Source organism: Phasianus colchicus, chromosome 5, assembly GCF_987193195.1.
Source record: "Phasianus colchicus chromosome 5, bPhaCol1.hap1.1, whole genome shotgun sequence".
NCBI lineage: Eukaryota > Metazoa > Chordata > Aves > Galliformes > Phasianidae > Phasianus > Phasianus colchicus.
Window position 1 is genome coordinate 45,723,511 of NC_143440.1, and position 21,400 is coordinate 45,744,910.

The following is a 21,400-nucleotide window of genomic DNA, read 5'->3' on the forward strand; positions in this document are numbered from 1 at the left end:
ATTGATGAATTTTGTTTTGGAATTTTTGAGCATATGGTTACATCCTATGCAACAGAGAAAACAGACCTGACTGGAAAGCTTACAGCTTACTGAAGAAGCCTTGTGCCAAGAATTATAGAACCTTTAGAGTTGGAAAAGACCACTAAGATCATCTAGTCCAGCCGTCAACCCATCACCACCATGCCCACTGAACCATGTCATTCAGTGCCACATCTACCTTTTATTGAAGGCTTTCAGGGATGGTGAGTCTACCACCTCCCTGGGCAGCCTGTTCCAGAAAATGATTTGCACCTCCCACTACAGGAGCCAGGAAGACCTTATCCATCCACCTGTGCTGAAAGCAGTGGGCAGTAAGTACACATCTCTCCACAGGTGAAGTGGTGCTCATGGTGCCATAGCACTCCCTTTGTGACTGTCCCTTTCTGTGCTGCCTGGAAAAGTGCTAATGCCCCTAGCAGAGAGCTATCACAAAAGGACATGGACTTACCATTGAGTTAGAAGTACATTATTAGAGACTTTGGTGATTAGAATAGAAACTTCGCTTGGACACTGCATTCAAGAGGCAAGCCAATGTGGACAGAAGATTTCCAAGACGATATGCTTTTGGCAATGTGCACTGTTTCACAGATGGACTGTTACATTTTGTTCTATTTGGAACATATTTAGCATGCATGACTTCCTTTCTTAAGTAATGAATTCTGATAATAATGCCACAAATTTCTGTGGGTCACAGTAGTAGCTATTGCTGTGCTTCATGCTTCATCCTTTTGACCAACAATTGTGGGCAAGTTTTTACCATCACAATTATTTGAGAGCAATTAGCACCAAAGGGTTCAATGCAGCAAGGCTGAACAGTTGTAAGAGCACAGGTCTTGCACAGAACTTTCTGAAGGAAGCTTTTCTTCACCTTCTACCAGGAGATATTGTTGTTCTGGTGGCCATACTTCCTTATTTTATTCCATTTTTATTTTAGCCCTGCCAATGTACCAACACCAACACAACCCTAGGAATTCACATTACTCTTGAGATACGAATTTCTTGCAGAGAGACTCAAATCTGTGAGCTCATTCCAGAATCTCTGTCTGCTGAAACACTGAAGCTCATTCAGTCATTTATAACCCTCAGGGCTCCTTTTTAAAATAATACAAAGATTGGATGTCTATGTTTTGTAGGAGTAATTACAGGCCAGGACTAAACATCCGAGCTCAGTAACGTGGGTTTCAGATCCAAAATTACTTGGAACAGAGAAATTTCCCCAAACTTCTCCCCCACTCCTTATTTGGACACTGAGAAATAATTTCCTCAGTAGTAGATTTCTACTCGGTGAAATCACATGTTTTCTCAAAAGTTTTTTTTTCTCAAGATAATTATATTTGATAAGAAAAGGGAAGAAATAACAATGCCACATTCCTAAAGTGCAAACCAGAGCCAAATTCAAACTGCTGCTGTGTGGGGTCAGGGGCATTTTCCAAGGACAACTGACCCTGCTGAGTTTGGACACAGTCCAAGATCAACTCCCTAAACACCTGTTTAATTGCATATTTCAGTGTCTGAGGACTGGACGCAAATTGTTGAATTAATTTTCTATTTGCATCCCACATGCATTACTGTTATTGTTTGACTTCTAAAGAAGGATTAAAGTGCTTTTTTCACATAGATGGTCAGTCTGGAAGGGGATACTAATGTGAGCCACAAATGTGTACTCCTGCCTGCTATGAAAATTGCTCAACATGTGTCACAGGTTCTAGATCTCCTGCCAGCTATTGGAGCATTTCCGTAGCTAGCACACTTTTAACATTGCTCAAAGATAATAAACATCAGCTTAACTGTGAAAGGACTTTGCTCTCTGAGCACAGTTCCAGTCCTGCCTTTGTGACTGAAGTTTGTAGGACAGTAATTGATACAAAGCGTACAGCAAGGGGGACAGACGGGTGGCAGCATCTTTCTCTTTTGCTTAGAAAAATTCAATCTCGGCATCATCTTGACGATCATAGCTCCTCACTCTCAGCAATTTCTAAGATCACAGCTGGTTGCATGGATTCCTCCCACGAAAACCTCTGCATGAAAGCACAGTCTGCATGTTAATTTTTGAATTGGAAATAAGCAAAACTAGTACTTTCAGTCGAGAGCTTTGCTTAAGCATCACAAGCCCATGGATTGGGGTATAACTGTGTTCTCCATACCCATGATTTCCCAATCAACATTCTGTCCAACTAACAAAATCCATGGTCAATGCATGTTATTTGGGAATCTCAGTTATTTACATGTTGCACTTAATGCTATTCCAAGTAGCTGTGGTACAGCAGAACCAGAGTGACCTGAGTATCCTGTAGGAGCAGGGTCAAGAATTGCTAGCAGTCCAATTCCAGTGGCTATGCTGAACCTGCTGAACGAGGAGGTACCAAGCAGCTGCTGCTCACATCAGTGGTTTCATCTTCATTGGCAGCAAACATCTTTTTCAGCTGTACAAATAGAATGTTACTGTTGTATTATCCCTTTCTCAGAATGACCTATTTCTTACGATCATCTGCTACACTGAGATCTGCTCATATGGTGGTGAGAGCATTTACTGAGAATAATCCCAGCTGCTGGGAGGTTATGTAAGTGACACTTTGTATTGCAATGGAAGAGAAAAAGGAGTGCGGTCAGTGCCAGCAAATACACAGGCGACTGAGACATGAAGGCATACTTCTAGCAAAAGGTCCTTGCAGTCATCTTTTTGCTGCATCGCTTGAAATAGTCTCATAGAAGAATCTCTAGAGAAGGCTTGCAAAATTTCACAGAAGTAAAACCATTAACACTGAAGAAGTAATTTTTTCCTATGGCTAAATTGTATATTTTTTCTGCAGTTCTTTCGGATAGTTTTAAAAGACCATGTCAGAAGGAATATACTAGAAGTACAGGAGTTAAAAACTACTTATAAAGCTTTTAAACATATCTGTAAAATGCTATTGGCTTCTCCTCCAACGAATTCTTTTAAAGACTTTTCTGTTAGAGAACTAAAAGAAGAGAACTGCTATTCCTGCTTACACTCCCCAGGGAGCTCTGAGAAATCACAAGCACAAATAGTCCAGCCAGCTGGTTTAGCCAATTGGTGGTCAGTTTACATTTCCTCTAATAAGTGAACTTCTTGAACGTACATTTTAACTGAGTCATTAAGAGCTCCTTTTCCAAATGTTTTGGCAGGCTGAAGAGGTCCGAGACTGTGAGTATACCACAATAACCAGTAAAGAGAACAGCCCTACTTATAATATAGCAGGAGAAATGGATCCAAATGGAGTCAGAAATTAAAGTCACAATAAAAACAAAGGGATGCAAATCTCCACCTATGGGGCAGGCAGAAACTTTTACTGAAAGGACTGGGTTTTTTTCCATCAAAACGCATCTTCTTCTGACATACAACATGGTGAAAGCTTTAACCACCACTCAAGCATGCTGTGCAGGCAGCTGTGAAAGTTAAATATCGCAGACCTGAAAATGCAAGGAATCTCCATTATGGGGAACATGAATAGTGATAAGAAATTGATCTCTAATTGACCTCACACAAATCAGCAAGCAATCTTCAGCAATCATCACCATCATCTCATTTGGGAATGGACTGGATTCAAAGCAGTTTGGCTTGGGAACACAAGGAGACTCCTGATGGAAGTGACATGGCTGTAGATCATCTCATGTCACCTAACTTATTTGAGTTAAAAGCACACACAACAAAGACTGTATTTTATCTTCTTGAGAAATCAAAGACTTTGCCCCCAGAATCTAGCTGACCAAACCATGGAAAATAACCTGGCCATACCATGAGTGCTAACAGAACGTGCCCATGGACAGTGGAGAGGTTTTGTCATGGCTATAGGAGCTCTGCAGAGCTGATTGATTATACCTGACGCAAGTCACACAGCTGTCTGCCCAGACTCAGACATGAGCTGTGCAGGCAGTTTGAAGCTGTGAACTACTTGGGATGGTAGAGCTTCACATCTTGGCCCACAGCAGCAGTCCTTGCCAGTTGCTCTAGGAGACAAGCGTGATTGACTACAAAAAAAGTGTTGTGATTGGCACTAAGGAAGTTGAGCAGCTTATCAGGAGAGAAATTTGTTTTTCATATTTCATCTGAGTTTCAAATCTGTCCATGTGACAGCATGCTTTATAACAACCTCAAAAGTATCGCAAAGCCGAGGTAATTCTTGTATAAATGTTAGGGCCTTTTGGGCTCTTTTGTAAGCAAAGATTGGGTAGTGGACAAAAGCCAGTGGAGAATAAAAATCCTTGAGAATTATACTTTGCAAATACTGGCTTCCAAGCTCAGACAGCTGTGTTCTCATTACTGTTAATAGCAAAGAGCTATGCATGTCGGGCAACATTCCCTTTGAGTGTATACATAGCAAGTAATCTATTTATTTATTTCTGTAGTGGTGATCATTGGAAAATGCCTATAATCCCTGCTCAAGTAACTGGCTTTAGCTCAGATTTGGCTGTTTTATAATGATTGAGCCACATTTGCTTGGAATTCTTCCTTATTATGTTCCAAATTTGCTGCCGTCCAACTGGGTTGCAATTCTTCCCAGATAAGTGAAAATTGTGTGGATATGGGAGGTTTGGTTTCCTATAGTTAGTGTGTGATGTGGATGTCTACTGGCAGTTCTCCTGCCTTCCTTATTCTCTGTTCATGGCTCCCTAGAAAAAGATGTTTCATCTGAAAGAGCTTCTTCCTTTCCTCTTCCTGTCCTTGTTTTTAATTTCATTCAATCATAAACTAGTACAGAAATTTTCAACATGTATGCAATCTCAGGAAAAGAGCTCAAAGCAGATGTGTGCAGCTATTAGGAACAGAGAGCTGTGTTTTGTTTAGTTCCAAGAACTGCAAGGTTTGGGCAAGAAGATGACAGGTTCTGGATGGCTGTGAAACTTCCAGGCAGGCCAAGATGTGGGGCTGAAACATCTCCTTAAACTACCTCACACTTGCAGGAGCCCTGACCCCCACCTGTCAGTCAATAAATTGAAGAAGGTACGGGCAGATATTCTTCATCTCTACTGATTTTGCCACAAATCCAGTGTGTTGATCTGGATGGCCTTGACTGAATTTGCACTCAGTGAAATGAAGGATTCACTTTGCTGAGAATAAAGCCCTTTTCTTCTGATTATTCCTTGTACTTCACTCTACCAACTTCCATTCAAAGACCTTACAGCAGTTTAAGATCAGTGTTAGAGCTCAAAGACTCTTCTAAATCAATGCTAAAACTCAAAGAGAGTTTGAGGCACAGATAAACTAAAGGCTACATCCAGTATCAGACCCAGGCTCCTTCACTTCAGGCACTGAAATTACAGAATTGCATAAGGCTTATCAGGGTGACCTAAAAAAGCCATCTGGCCCAAGGCTCCTCTTAGTTCAGAAGCAGTTCAACCAGGCTGCTCAGTGCCTTCTCCAGCTAAGTTTTCAGTTTCTCCAAGGATACAGCCTTTAGCCACAAGCTTTATGAGCCTCTCTTCCAGTGATTGACCATCTGCACAGTGATAATGCTTCCCCTTACATATCAAAAGAATCTCCTGTATTGCAAATTTTGCCCATTCATGTTCACATGCACTTTTGAAACGAATCTGGCTTTCTCCACACCTCACATCAGACAGTTGAAAATGGCAAGAAGCAATATTCCCTTACCAGCCTTACCTTCTCAAAGCAAACCCACCCCAGAACCCCATGAGAGAAGACTCATGGCTTCAGATAAGCATCTTAATTTAACCAGGATGCAGTGCTACATTCTTTTTTGTTTTTACCACGACAAAAGCTTTATCTCTAAAAACCCAAATTCTACTATCAACTGAAGTCAAAGTTCATTTTCCACAAGTTTTTGCTTCCAGCAGATTCTAGAGAACTTCTGATTTGATCTTAATATAAATATATTTAACTTTGATGTCAGAATGCTTGTACTCAGATTAGTTGTAAACCTTGTTATCAGTGTGGTTCACTTTGGCAATATTTTGTGAATCTCTGCTTAAATTACTGGAAACTGTTAAGGTGGTCTCCCACCAAATGAACTGTTTCATTGGATGTACTGACACAGACCTGAATGCTTTTGTGCCCAAAGCTCCAAGGCTAGTCCAATCTCCTTGCCCAGAATTCAGAAATGTCCAGCTAGCCCTAAGGGCTGAACATGTGGCTGATCATATCACAGATATCACAGGACGTCCCATCAGCTCTCACAGACCCCATGAAAGCTCAGAAAGATGCGTGTTCACATTGAACTTTCTCAAGCCAAAATGGTTCAATTCCAAGTGGCCTGGCCTGAAAAAACATGTTCTTTTCATATTTTTTTTTTTAAATGAAGTAAATAAATAAACAAAAAAGTCAATGTTCTCAACCAGCTGGAACATTTAAAGTCTGTGGTTATTCCTGGAGCAAATTTATCCTCTTACTCTGAGTTTCCCATCATGTGGACCTGTTCCAGCAAAAAGCTAAATCATATTTTTTCCTTTATTGTAATACTTTCCTTTTATTAGCCACTTACTACTAAAAGGCATACTTTAGAAGGTCCAACCTTCAGCACAAACCATGTCTAGCAAGTTGCTTGCACAATTAGAGTTTTACTATTTGCAGTATTTCTTATCATTTCTAATCACATACATCAGACAGTGCTCAATTCAGCATTTCAAGGCCTTCTTTAGAATGATCACGCAATGGATCATGCATTTCTGAAACAGTTTTATGTCCCAAGCTTCTAGAGGCGAGCTTGAGATTTTAGTGGAGCAGTGTGTGATGGTATTTTATATCTTGTGATGACAGACATCGTCATCAGCTTCAGAACATATTTATTTCATTTAGAATTTTGCCTCAAAATGCATCTTATTGGCTGAATAATATAAAACAGTTTGTACTACAGCTTCAAATAGAACTTCTTCTTAGGAAGAATACCTCTTCCTAAAGCTGGCATGCTACAATCTTTTGAGAAGACTGCATGAAACCAACAGTTAGCTATCAGTATGGGCTGTCCCATCACAGAATCAGCTCTGCTTTTGGTTAAAATAATTTCAATCTGCTTCTGGATTAAACTCCAGATACAATTCTTAGTGATTTGCTGGCAGCAAGTGTAGTATATGTTGCTGTGCTCTGCCTTTGAAATAAATGAGAGATCCAAGGCTGCTCCAGCCTATGCCTGGTTTGGGATTCCCCAAAGGGGTTGCAATAGCAGGAAACCAGCAGCATGCTTCAGCTTTTGGACCGCACCTCCTCTCCCTGGCCTGGCTCCTGCTGCAGGAGTAAGGAGTGGCAGTCTGGCAAACTGTCCTTGCACTGCTCCAAGATCCCTCCTTCTGAAGGAGAGCCCTAGGCTGCTCATCTAAGCTATCTCAGTTTTGCATTCCTTCACCACAGTGACAATAACTTTTATTTAATGGGTGGAGGCTGTTACCCATGTTAATGAATTTTACAGAGCTAGATAAAGCTAAGAGTTTTCTTCTGCACCTCCGTACACACTGGAAGCTGGAAATATGTCAAAAATACAACTTAAATTTACCCATTAATATCTGTCCCATCCTCAAATGCTCAAGACTCTTTTCTCACTAACTTTTTTTTTTTCAGGCAGTATTCAAATCTTTTTGCTGATACATTTAGTGCTACTCTAGCACCGTAACATACAAACTGTACGTCTATGCAACCTGACACATCGCAGTGTCCTAAGGGATTTTACTACATTCAGTCTAAAAGTAATTTTCCCTCACTTTAGCAAATTATACCTTACTTAAGAATAAGCACTTTTGTACCACCTACCATAAACAACTGTTTCTCTAACATTTGCAGGTCTACCTTACTCTCAGCTTTATAATACATTTAACGATCTAAATCAAAATGACCCTCTTTAGTGCTCCTCAATTTACTGCTGCTCTATATTGAGATTTCCATAAACTTATTCCAGTTATCTGGTAGCAAAGTATTTACACTTAATGTCAGTAGATAGGGTGGTTCTCAGCAGAAACGTTTCAAAGAACTACTCCCTCTGTGTTCTGAGATGAGAAGTCTTAGTAACACTGAGAAACTGCCCAATGCTAACTGCTCTCAGTATTATTGCCATCTACTTTTTCTCTTCCACCAGAAAGCCATAAATTAGATTATATTTTCATCTACTGCTGGGTTTCCAGTCCCTTAATTTCCTGACCACAACTGTAGCTTTTCTGAACTTTTGTGTATTTCAGTCTTCCTGTTCTCTTGTCACCTACAGGTATGTTAAGCTTGTACCACAAAACCAGTTAATGCCTTTGATCCAACCAACAGTTTACTGTCTCACCAGCTAAGGTTTCATTTGTGCAGTAGAGTATGGGTTCCTTTTGACTCTGCATTTTCGTGAGGCTCCCCTCTCCCTCTCCTCCTACGTTCTCTCCGTTTAGCTGAAGAATCTCTTGCACTTCCAGCTTCTGAACACCTCACAAAGATTAGCAGATTTATTCTCAGTGTAGTGACATGTTAGTGATGTAGAGATGAACCACAGAAAAGCTAAGGAAATTTTTCAGAAAGTATTGTGCTTTTGTACATATTACACTGCTAGGCACCCAAATGAAGACACCATATGCACCCCGATTTTAGGTGCTGAATGCTTCTGCCTGAAGGCCTAGATCCCACCAGAATTTCCAGCTGGATACTCAGATACTGAATTCCTCAGACAAATGGTTAAAAATGAAAGCAATATTGAGCAAAAAACTGAGAGATTGTACAAGCAGACAGTGGCAAAGGGCTGCAGGACAAACCAAAGGACATTTACATGTTACACTTCCACTATGGATGGAGGTCAGTGAGAGCAAGGGCCCTAAAAAAGCCTTGAAAACCCAAGTGTTCCTTTCAGCTCTCCCATGACCTATGCTACCAAACCTACCAACTGGACCATCTTCGTCCTCATACTGCAGCGCAGCCTTATGCCACTGGGCAGCTGTAAACATAACTCATGGCTGAGATGAACTAAAAGCAGAGAGGGTTTTGCTGGTGTTAGAACTGAAGATGGACTTCAGTGGATTTTGTCATCCCCCATGGGCAGCACGCCCCAGGCAGGAGGCAGAGCACTAAAACTTCTCCCCTGAACTGGACCAGTGATGTGTAACTCCCATTCATCTCCTGGTAGCTTTATTTTCTTTGAGAAATCCTCTTATTTCATTGAAGTACTAAAATGGGAAACCAGTCAATTGGCAGATGGAGTGGTCAAAACATGCTGAACTCCACACACTGTCCGGCAAGCACTTACATTTCTGCATGGCACCTCTGCCATGGGTCCAGGGTCCACAGGACAAGACAAGGGAACAGTGCCAGCACATTACCTCTGCCTATAGAGTCTGGCAAAACATACTGCTCATGTGGCTGATTTATACTGGTAAAGGAGCCAATTCATATTTTCTATATATTTTGGCTTAACATCTTGATTGTGACATACAGCCATGGCCAATTTCAGGCTGGAACCAAGAAAAAAGAAACAAAGCTCACCCAAGAAATATAAGTGAGAGGCCAAGACAAACGGTGACTTTTAAGTCATTGAGAACACTGCCATCTCTAGGTACTGTGGGTGCTGCAAACACATGCAGAGATTAACATGGGCCCGAGCAGAGTGCTTGTGCTATTAACAGCACTGAAAATAAATAAGCCTTCCTGTTAAGGAAAGTCACTCAATTCTATCATTCGGTACTGAACGCTGCACATCATTCCCCAGGGATGTAGAGAAGGAAGCACTCACACAACCCTGAGGCTCCCAGCAGAATGCTATGCACAGACCATCACCCACAGCCAAAGTAGACACCACAGGAAAGCAAGTGGAGTGCAAGCCACAAAGCCAACAGACTGAGGAAGGGTACTTGTTAAGTCTGTCGATCTTCCAGCACTGTTAAGTGACTCATTTTCTTTTCAGTCCTGTAATTGTGGGCCAGCTTGGCATGACAGCTATCCCACAAAGGAAAGCTCTCAATTTGCTCCAAAGCAGACAGAGCTAATTCGTACATTGTGGCTGTAACTGATCTGGCACTGCTGGAATCCCTGGAAGTTAAGACATAATAATGGCAAAGCAGCCACAAGACCCCACATATCAACCCTCTTTCAGTACTGGGTCTAAGGAATCGCATGGGGTCGGAGCCCTGTGCTGGCCAGCACATGCCTGAGGACATGGCAGGCTGGGCACCAGTACTGCTCTTCTGAAATGAATCACATGCAACATCCTGCCAACAAGCTCTTGCTGACAGCTGAAGTCTGTGTATTATCTGGCTCAAAGCCCAGTTGACCAATAACCCCCCAGTTCAGAGACCGAGCTTAAGCAAAGCCATTAATCCAGCTGCAACCCAGTGAATAAGTTAAATCTTTTGGATTCTCTTTCCCTCTGCAATCCTGAGTGCAAGTGAGATGAGATTCCTGTGTTCTTGCTGCCTTGTCACCAAAGATATCATGCAACTCCAAGAAAAGAGAAAGCCGGAACACATCGTGAAATAGAGCAGACACAGTCTACAGAAATGCCAACCTTCCTGAACTTGGGCTGCTGACTATCAAGCAATTTAACCAGTATGATTACAGTTTAGTCAAGTTCAGTTGTGGCTATAATGTAGACATGTTTATTTTATTTTCCTTTCTCCACAGCACTGCACAGTAAAACAACCCATCAGTGATGCCTGAGATGCAGAGTGATGGACTTACACCTACTAGTAGGCTTTGCCATACCCAGGAACATCCTATTTTTCACTCCAATACAAAGAAATGCCAGTTTTCTTAATAACATACCAGCTTTCTTGGCTTATATATTTCTTGGTTCAATTTTACTCAACTCAAATTTACTCAGTGTAAGTACTAGAAGCTTCACAAATAAATGAACCATTTGCCTATGCTTTAACCACCAGACCATACTCTTTCCACACTGTACTTAGCCAGGAATGAAGGAAATAACCCAAGCCACAGATGGCTCAGTTTTACCTACAGACACATACGGCAACCTTCTCTATCAAGTGAACCCCTCCACCACAAATGGTCACACTTGAAAAGCAGCATTTGCAGCTTATTCCCCTTTTAAATTCTGCTGGATAGGATATGCTTACTGGTGCAAGTTTATGTAGGAGTGACCCTCCTAAGAAGAAACTAGCTGACTCTTGCCTTTCCTCAGCCCCAGCCCATCCTCTACACTGGTTCAATGGTTTCTTAAGGGAGGAAGGAGCTCTGAGTGGTTTCAGATGTACCTTTCCATCCATTAATATGTTATGGCAGCCCCAACCATGGAGATACTCGAGGTCAGGCTGGATGGGGCTCTGAGCAACCTGATAGAGCTGTGGGCGTCTCTGTTCACTGCAGGGAGAACTAGATAACCTTTAAGGGTTCCTCCCAACTCAAAAGATTACATGATTCTATGGGTAACTCACAGTTACCTTCAGAAAGACAGTTGGGCTTGTGAATCAATCAGACCATCATACCAGAAGCACTGAATCTGGACCTAGAAGAATAACTGTGGTTGTCTGGAGCTGCACATTGCAGATTTATCCACTAGAAGTATATCCGTACTTTTCAGTATTAACAATCCTTATTCGATCAGGCATATGGTCCCCTGTGTTAAAGCACATTGTATTTTCAACATCTTTACTTTCTTGTCTCTCTCTCTCAAGACTTTACTGTCTTGTCTCATCATTATGTTAGCTAATCAAGGGACAGCCATCTTGAGTTTTGTTAGAACATGAAATGAGCACAGTACAAGTAGATGGTGGCTGAAAAACAGCAGGGTCAAATTGCCACTGCAAACTTTTGCAGCACAGATATTCTTGAAGTAAATGGGAGGTAGTGAAAAACTCTGGCACTTCACCTCTTCTCTGACCTATGTATAAACACAAACAGAAATGCCCAGTGATAGCCAACCATCTAACACATTAGAGAAGGAAGTTCCACATGCCTCACTTTGAGCTTCACTGTTGTGGGAATATTACTAAACAAGGCCTTTTTTGCCTGTTTCCATTTGTTTGTTTTTTAAAGATAGTTGTTAGGAATCTACCTCAGCAGCTATCATCCATTGTGAAATTATTTACAACTCTGAAAAAGAATTATTTCAGTTTAAACAGAATGACCCAGCCTCAGCATATACAGCATGTTTGTCAGGAACCAAATCCTGCAGCCCAAGTCTTAGCCATCAACTACAGCTTCTTGTGATTTTTAGAGGCAACTTTTTTATTGCAGTGGTAGTATGAGGTCTTTATGTGTATTTCTCCATACAATAGCTGTCAGAAAAAAACATCTTAAGAATAAAGGCTAAATATCATAGCCCTTAATTTAATCAGGAAATGTAATCAATTACATAACTTTTCAGTTCCAGCTGCCATGAACGTCTTGCAGAATCTATTCTCATGCAATGTTTCTGTTTCTAGTTAATTTGGACATGATGGCAGTGCTGCCTAACAGACATAATGCACAGCCATCAGGAACTGGCCTCTGAAATAGCAAGACTAATTAGCTGGACTAATTAGGGTTAAAGAAGACAATAGCAGGAGTTGATTCCATTTGTATTTCCTTTACACAACTCCTTCCAGGGCACCATCTTCTTGCTGCATTTCCCTTCTTTTCCTCCTGTTTCTAACACCAAAAAAGTCACTGTAATATGTTACTATTAGGAGACAGCCTGGCTTAGTGGCTAAGGCGCTGGATAAGGAATTCTGGGCTCTAGTCCCAGCACAGCCGTGGTGCTGCTGCAAGACCTGGGCACCTCATTTCACTTTCCTGTATCTTCATTTCCCTCCTCTCCCCAAGGCACACACATCTGGTTCCATGATTTTGCTTGAAAACACATCTAGGCATAGGCTGTTCCTAATGAGGTTGTGCACAGGTCAGGTGAGTATGATTGCAGGCTTGGATGTGGGTTTTAGGTATGCTTGCAATAATATAAATGATAATGATGTAAAATCCATCTGTGCAAAGGTAATTTTTTGAAGGAAGTAGTTTCATTCCATGAATGTAGGACCAGGGATCCGTAGGTGGGGAATGTAGGAGATTCTGGCATTCTGAGAAATGAGGAAAGGTGAAGCAATGACTACTGCACAGGCAGGCCTTGAAGAACAATTCTCACTTATGATTGGAAATAGCATCTTTCAATGTCCCTGTTGTTTGGGTTTTTTTTTTTTTTTTTTTTTCCTTTGCTGCTTCTTTTTAGCGTTTGTTTCAAAAATGAAGATGATGTCTTTTTTCCCCCCTTTTTACTTTTTTAATTTTCTCTTCCACTATCTTCATTCCAGGTCATACTCATCTTGCCTTACTCTTATATCTTCCTGAACATGTACTTCCATATTTTTGCAGTCTGCTTGCTCTAATTCCTGGACTCAACCATCTCTAAGATACTTTCCCACCTACAAGATCTCCTCACATTGTTGGTGTTATCAATGGGAGTAAAAGCAAAACTCAGAGTCCAACCATTACAATTCTTTCCACAATGCCCAAAAGGATCTGTGTTTGAGGCGTGTTTTAAAGATTATTGTAAATCAGGAAAACAGTGAGGTGAAGTAAAGGGAAATAGGGAAGAACTCTGGGCTTACCAATGCATAATGCACAAACATGAGCTCTCACTCCAGTGTGATCTTGCCAACAGTTAGGAGATCAAGTGCCACGAACAAAAAATCATTATAAAGACTAAACATTCAGTATTTATAGAGAAGTAGCATTAGAAGATAAATAGTTCAAGCAGTGCTCTTGCATTAGATGATCATTGCTTTTTTTTTGTATCTGGTCTTTTATTCCAGCATTACTTATGGCTGTAAATCATTCCTGATCTCCTTTGGAATAAATTTACACGTACTTCATGCAATTGAAAACACAGTACACTTACACATACAAGGCATGAAGCCTTTAGCAACTCCGGGAGTAAAAGTAACAAGCCCATAGAAGATTTAAAATGAAATTATCGTCAAAGTGTTTCTCTGCCATTTGCCACAAATGGCTACAGCTGATTCTGCACTATGCAGAGGAGAATGGGGGAGCAAAGCAGGACCGACAGGTGTCATTGAGAAGCACTTGTGCCAGGTAAGTGAAAAGGTGCTTGGTAAGAGCAGCAAACAGGATGGCAAAGGAACGTGGACACCCAGCCCCTGTCTGTGACATCGCAGCTCAGAAAGGACAAGGCACAAAGAGATGGAAAGGAAGAAAAACTGTTTGTATTTCTTTTTTGCTATGTTGGAATATATCAGCCCCCATGAGGGGGAATGTTATTTGAACCACCTGTGGTGCACATTCTTCAAAGAGCCAGGGACGTGGGGCCTTGGCAGGCAGGCCAGGTGCCAGGCAAGGACAGAGTGACCTTCTCACAAAAAAAGAAAAAAGGAAAAAAAAGACCTTGGTAAATCTTACACTGCTTTTAGATCAAATTTTTATCCTGCTTCACTTTGGAAGCCCCCTGAACAAGCTCAGTGTTTCAAAGCTGAGGCTGCAAATCTCCCAGGGAAGGTTCCTGTGTTTAATAAACTGTTTTGACTGGAATTCAAAGGGAAAATGAAGATTTCTGTTGGCCTAGCAATAGAAAATGTGGCCCAGACCTGTAACCCCATATCTGACCAGACGAAAATGTGTACTCTGTTAAAAACTGGATATTTCTCAGAAACATTGGCATTAGAATAGTTCTGCTCCCCCTAAAGCCAACAAGCGAAAAGCCTCATCATCTTTAATGGAAATACCTGTGACTAATTTTTTATTTGGAAAGAAGGTCCTGGAAGGAGATGCCAGAACACCAGCATTACAAACCTGTAAGTTATACAGTGGTTCAGCTACTGGGTAGAATATCTTCCAGTTTACTCTGTTCAACCTTTCCAACACAAAATTAACCCCTGAAGTGCTTCATACTCTAACACCATACTGAATGCTGACAAGCAGGGAAGTACTGAACCACCAAAATACCAGTAGCATAGACAGTGTTTATAATTTGCTTATTATAAGACATAGCCTTGACTCAATGATTAAGACTTCCTCGAATGATTTGGGTAGAGTTTCAGTGCTGGCTGGGGACCCCTTCAAGGTGCCCTGGTACCTCATCTCCATGGATTTCACATCACCCTCACTGATTGTGCCAAAATCCTGCTAAGAGGGAATACGACCTTTCTACCACCTCTGCACTGAGACATGCAGTACTTCATACCTTTCTCCTGGTGCCCATGCTTTCCATTCAGTGACACATGGGTACAAAAGTAAATACTGCATTAAGACAATGAATGTCTCCACAAGATTTCTCTAAATGAAAAATGAAAACTCAGCTCAGCAGAGGCACATTCAATCTGACAGGTCTCGTTTTCTTTATGTTTCATTTTCCTTCCTCTAACACAAATATGATCTATCTATCATCTGCCCAAATTCAAACCTCATGTAGACTTTCAAAAATTTCTTTCAGCTAAATGTGATACTCGAATGACAGTTTGTCTTTTCCAGTCTATACTTACTAATGTCTCTATTCCTCAAACTTTTCCTCACAATTAAATTGCCATATTTGAAAGTTAAAGTGACAGAAGTGAATGGACCTGACTGAAGAAGGAATTAGCCATCACATTTCTGCTAGCATGAAAAGGAACACACATGACCTTTATGGGCAGGAAGTTGCATTATAAAAGTTTCCAAAATCCACCTGTTTTGATTTGCGTGGCTTTGTGTGCAGCAAGCCAGCCAGAGTGAAATAGAGAGGTTTCATTTCCCCTTTGATTTCAGCACTTCTTTTCTATTAACTGTCCCATTTCCTGACTCATCTACATCAAAGTTACCAAAATGAAAACACTCTTGGAAGCCTACAAATCAATAGACAAAATAACTTAGGATGATCACTTTGCTAAGATCAGAAGAACTAGTTGCAATTTTTAAAGGACTGGATAGTACGTATGTTTATTTTTACTGCAAACGCACCAGTTATCCCAGGATTTTAAAACTCTGTGCAAAAAAACAAAACACAACTTTTCCCAAGTATAGAAAAATAAGCCTAAAACAATCTGAAATTGAGTCTAGAGTCCAGCATCTCCCATTGTGCACCATGGTCTCCTCACAAGGGAAGCAAATGAGGAACACCATCTGAAAACAAGTCCTGACAGAAATTCCAGGGGAGTCTTCCCAAAAGACAAGTCAGTTTTATCTGTTGTTACAAATTAGCTACAAGAAGTTAACTACTTACACAAATAAAAAAATACACCTTATCATTAGGACTACTGAGACACAGAAAGAAGTAGTGAACTACATCTCCAGCATTAACCCTGAGCAGTCACCAGAGATTGGTTCAATCCTTATCTCTTGCAGCCAAGTTTGTCATCAAATATTTTGGCTAGTGGAATTTCCTTTGATTTAGTCCAGAAATTTTTCTGGCCATTCCTTCATAACATATCATCATAAGAAGCAAAAGAAATCAAAGGGATATATTTTAAATCTTCCTTAAATTTGAGTAGCACAACTGTAACTTAGATATGTTAGATCTGGGATAAAATGGAGTAAGTAAAATCAGAATCTAGCTAAAAGATGCAAAACAAGAAAAACTGCCAACACAAGAAAATTTTCACAGTTTTTGATTAATTGTTTTAAGACCTTGATATTCCCAATATTAAAGTTCTTCTACAGCGATTCTGTACCAGTCACCAACAGAAAATATGTGCTTCAAAGGGCTCACAGTCTAAGTGAACATTGCAAAGCATGGGAGGAAACAACTCTTATTTATACCATCTACAAATGGAAGACCTAGTCCAGAAATGTGGACAGGGTCACATATGACCAAGAACTAGATCAAAGTTTCATCAGTCCCAGCCTAATGCCTCAAATGCAAACCACGTTCTCTCTCAAAGACAGGCTCATAAGCATAAAAAGTCTGCTTTCAATGCACTGACAAATCACCTGCCATTAGATGTTTTTTACATCACATAATGTTTAATTATCTCATAAAAGTGGGTTACCCGATCAAATAATCCGACTAAAACATTGCTTTGTATAATGACTATACGAAAGGTACAGCCTGCATCCTCTAAAATATACAGCAGTATATCAGACTCAAGCGCTACAAGAATAACTAAGAAACAATTACAGGACAATTTCTGCATTGTCAGACAAGCTATAACGTAAATAAATATACAAAATAAAGATTACTACTACTCACCAGCACACTGATTGTTTTCATCCAACTGGTAACCAAATCGACAAATCAGAGGTCTTGTAACAGTAGGGTAATTAGGAACAGGGCCTGGCGCTGGGGGTGGTGGATAAATATTTGAATAAGGATTCAGATATGGTGATCGATACACTGGGTTTGTCCGTGGTACACATAAATAGCCACCATTCTGGTTGACACACACCATGTCTCCTCTACAGGCCTCAGGAATAGTCCGACATTCATCAATATCTGGAAGGAAAATTGTAAATGTTAAATGAGTAAGATCGCTTCTTAATGTGACCTATCAAAAAAATCGTTACCACATTTTTCTCAAGACTTTGCTAAAAATTTGATTCTCTGAACAGAAGAGCTAATCTGTCCTTGTGGAGTCTTGCTTTGAAGTTACATCATACTAAAACTGGAAGCATCCCATATAATCAACATATCCTGTGTTTCAATTGTTTTAATTCAGTATTAAAGGGAAGAGGAGAAGAGGAAAGCCTGCTTTGTTATCTTATAAATGTTTGGCTTAAACACTGATTTACACATAGCTGCAGCATGCTACTGCCTGTTCCTGCTTGTGGGTCTCTCCAAACCACAACATGCAGATCAGAATTTCGAACACTGGTGGTTTGATTTGCCCAGCTGTGAAACTTGGATCCTGATTTGGAACTCCTGGGCTCCCTCCCATAGAAAAAGTCAGGGATGTTCAATCTGGAGATGTGAGTTAGGCCTCTTCCTTCTTCCAATTAAGATTATTGTTGAATCAAATTTAGAAATTTACAATTGGTTTACCCAAACCAAACCTTTTTTTTTTGGTTCTTGGAGTACAGATGCGTTAGACTGCTGTGACAGAGCAACTGCCTGTTGCTGTTATTCCTTTTAATTGTTTTCACGAAGAAAATGCTGCCCTGTAGACTGGAATTCACATTGATTGATGAAAATACGCCATAGGGCTAAGTGGGTGTTTCCCTACAACTGCCTCAATGACTGACCTAAAGTTTCTACATGGAGCAGTGGTAGACTTCATTTGTGGCCTCCAGATGGAGGCTGCCAACGAAATTAGTCAGTACAGAGTTTAGAGAAGAAAGAAAAGGAATGTGTACAGCCCTTGCCATTTGAGGACTGGACTGAGCTCCCCAACTTATCTCAGTGCAATACATGTATTTGAGAAGCCCTGAGCCAATTAGTATCTAAGTATATGTCTAAGTTAGACATATACTTGGGCTATGTGAACAAACACACACACACACTTATCACACAGAGAGAACTTTTCAGCTAAAACACATCAAAAGCAGAACAATTTTAATTTGATAAAGTTAGCATTTCTGAACCCCAATTTAAATTCATTTATTTAATTTAAATCCTACCTAAGCATTGCCCAGAGGCACGGTCCAAGTCAAACCCATTGGTGCATTGTTGCTAAAATGAGAAAAAAAAAGAAGACACTCAGTGACTGTGCAATGAGAGGTTTCAGAGTCAAATGCTCATCTGGATTATTACGCTTAGTACTCTTGTTCAGCACTACATCACAAAGTTCTGTACCCCAAAATAAAGAAAGGACAGACAGCAAGGCGTAAACCTGAGACCCCCAACATCTGTGACAGCCCCTTAACTCAGAAGGCAATCCCCACAGGTGGTAACTGTTCAGGTTGTTACTCTGCTGGGATAACCAACACCTGATGTGCTACTCACTCCATACTGTTCTTCACTTTTGGAGTCTTGTTTTTGCTAGGACAAAGGAGCTCAGTTTAATGGTACTAGGAACCTTCCCTAACGCACTCTAGAACACCACATGTAGACAATTCAGTATAACTTCTCAACAAGTTAGCCTCCTGATCTGAACGGAAGCCATAGATAAAACATAACAAACTTAAAAAAAAGTAAGGCTTTTAGTTTACACCAAACCTCTAAATTTTCAGAGAATTCTTTACACATGTTCTGTGCATGCAAGGTTACTGGAAAACTTTTCCTTCCTATCCTATGCTACTGGTTGTCATCAGGGCTGGAACTTGTAGCACCTAATCATTGTCCCTCAGCATTTCTAAAAGAGTGACAGTAATGGCTTTTGTCAAAACCCATTAAAAAGATTCCCTACTCTCCTTCATTTTTGACTGGGCCACCAGCAATTTAGCAGTGGGCTGCACAGTTAACACAAGTGGATCCTTCCAGTAAAATAGGCTATGGTAAGGAAGGTGAGCAGGAGGCATCCAGAGAACAGGAAGCACTGATGTAACCAGCAGGCACAGGGATGGATTCTATTCAAGATTCTTTTTTTTTTTTTTTTTTTTTTCCACAGCAATATCAGTACAGATGCCATGTGCAGGAAATTTTTCGTGTAACAGAAGAAAACTCACAAATACATTTCAAAGACTTTTGGCAAGAGTATTTAGAAACGCAGCTCTGGACATTGAATATATCTGGATTATCAACTAGGAATCCAAACTTAACATACCTTTGGGAACTGTTTTTCCTAATTTAAAACCCACTCGGAGCCCAAGAACACAAAGAACTACAAAGAACTAATGTTTCTGCTATTTCAAGAACTGGACTGCTCTACTTTCACTCACCCTCAAAAACCCTGCCTCTTGAACAAAGATGGCTTTGGGCAGAAATTAAAGTGAAGACCTAGGATGCAGTCATTCAGGCTTATAGTCCAAAAATAAAGTCTTAAGAGTCTGCCAGACTGCTATGCACAGAACATGCCTGTTTACACGAATAAGTTTTCCAAACATGGGTGTTCCCCACCACAGAACTGAGCTATCCTTGCTCTCTTGGGATGGCTTTAATTTTGTTTTTCAAAAGTGTTCAGTTCAGAAGCAGAATTTTAGTGAGGTCCAGGTTTCTGCAGAGATATTTTGCTGAGCTGGCAAGGATGAGTCAATAAGCTCAGTCCATGTTCAGCTCCAGAATCCCGTTGGCTCCCAGTCCTCCCCTCTAAACCCTTAGACCACACAGCTTCCTTTTCACTTAAACCCAAGACCACAGAGCTTCCTATTCACCTGCTAGCCAGTTAAATCTCATGCCATATAGTGCTTCAGTATATAACAATACATGGATCCCTCTGTACACCTCTCACCTGTGCTTTTCCAGGGCTCGAAATGCAGATGATCAGTGTGAAAGCAGTCAGTATCCTGTAATGTGCACAGAAAATAGGCTGAAAACCTTCTGATAACCAGGCTCATTATACAGAATTAATTACACACAGACAAACTAATCTCTAGTGACACTTCAGTGCATTCCGGAGTTTTTTGCTAATATGAATTTGGCCCCTAGAGAGGAAGTAATATGACTGTGAGCCACATTCAGATCTCAGTCAGTAATTTTACTACAGTTTTATAGAATTGTGATTAAAATCAGACTGCACATATCAACTAACTAATCTGTTTTTTATGACATTTCCACGGAGAAGCTGTTTGATGAGGAAGTGCATAATATTCGATAGAGCATTGTTGCCCCCTCTGTGGCACCTTTCTTTTGACAATATCAAAGTTTTTCATGCACATTATTTGCATTTTACAGATGGGTAAACCAGAGCACAGGCCATGCCTAAGCTCATCATGCAACTCGCTGGCAGGGCTGCAGAGATGACATGCAGGAGGTCCTGAATCCAAGCCAGTTGCACTAACCGCTAAACCACACTTCATCCCCAGGAGACTGTATTTGAGATTAATCTATTTTCATGGGGTCAGATTCTGTCCTTTTCCCCAGTCTTCAGTGATACGTTGCTCTGCAAGTACATACACTGTGCCAGGACATCAGATACTGGAAGCTGCTATCCTTAGTGAAGATCTCCAGTTAAATCACCTTGGCACCTACTCGGGCTTGCTAGGTCTCTTTGCTGCAACTGACAGAAGAGGGTCCCTCACTAACATTTCTCTGGCTATACACAGGACTCTTCACCTGGAGCATGGAAGTTCTCCAGTCAGCTAACCTGCACCTCCATGTATTTATTCACTGACAGAAAACCAGGAAAGGACAGCAATAATTGATTTTTCTCTGTGTATTGTGGGTTTCAGTCTTCCTTATATAAAGTTTCTTATCAATACAGTTAAGCCTAAATCTTGCTTAGCTTGGATTCTAGTTCTGAATGGCAATTGTATCTGTTTCCCACAAACCAGCACAGAAATCACAAGATATTTTAGGTAGCCTTAGTTCTGCTACTTCAGTGAGCTGCCAACTTTCTCTTTTAGAGCTGTCTCCAATTTCCAGTGCAAAATGAGCTGCCGAACAAGAGCTACAAATGCATCAGACAAAACCATGCACAGAGACTGACACATTTGAACACATTTGCTTTGAGTGTGAAGACAAACACAAGCTCTGAAAAGTAA

At 40.7% G+C, this 21,400-nt stretch overlaps 1 protein-coding gene across 1 annotated transcript in view; it reads right to left on the reverse strand.

Moving 5' to 3' along the window:
- FBLN5 (fibulin 5) overlaps positions 1 to 21,400 on the reverse strand; it is a 45,003-nt gene that overhangs the window by 22,063 nt on the left and 1,540 nt on the right. The window contains exons 2-4 of the mRNA XM_031593090.2: positions 20,149 to 20,203; positions 18,440 to 18,491; positions 17,076 to 17,318 (exon numbers count right to left, since the gene is read on the reverse strand). Coding sequence (XP_031448950.1) covers positions 17,076 to 17,318; positions 18,440 to 18,491; positions 20,149 to 20,203 — 350 coding nt within the window. The remainder of the gene's footprint in view (positions 1 to 17,075; positions 17,319 to 18,439; positions 18,492 to 20,148; positions 20,204 to 21,400) is intronic.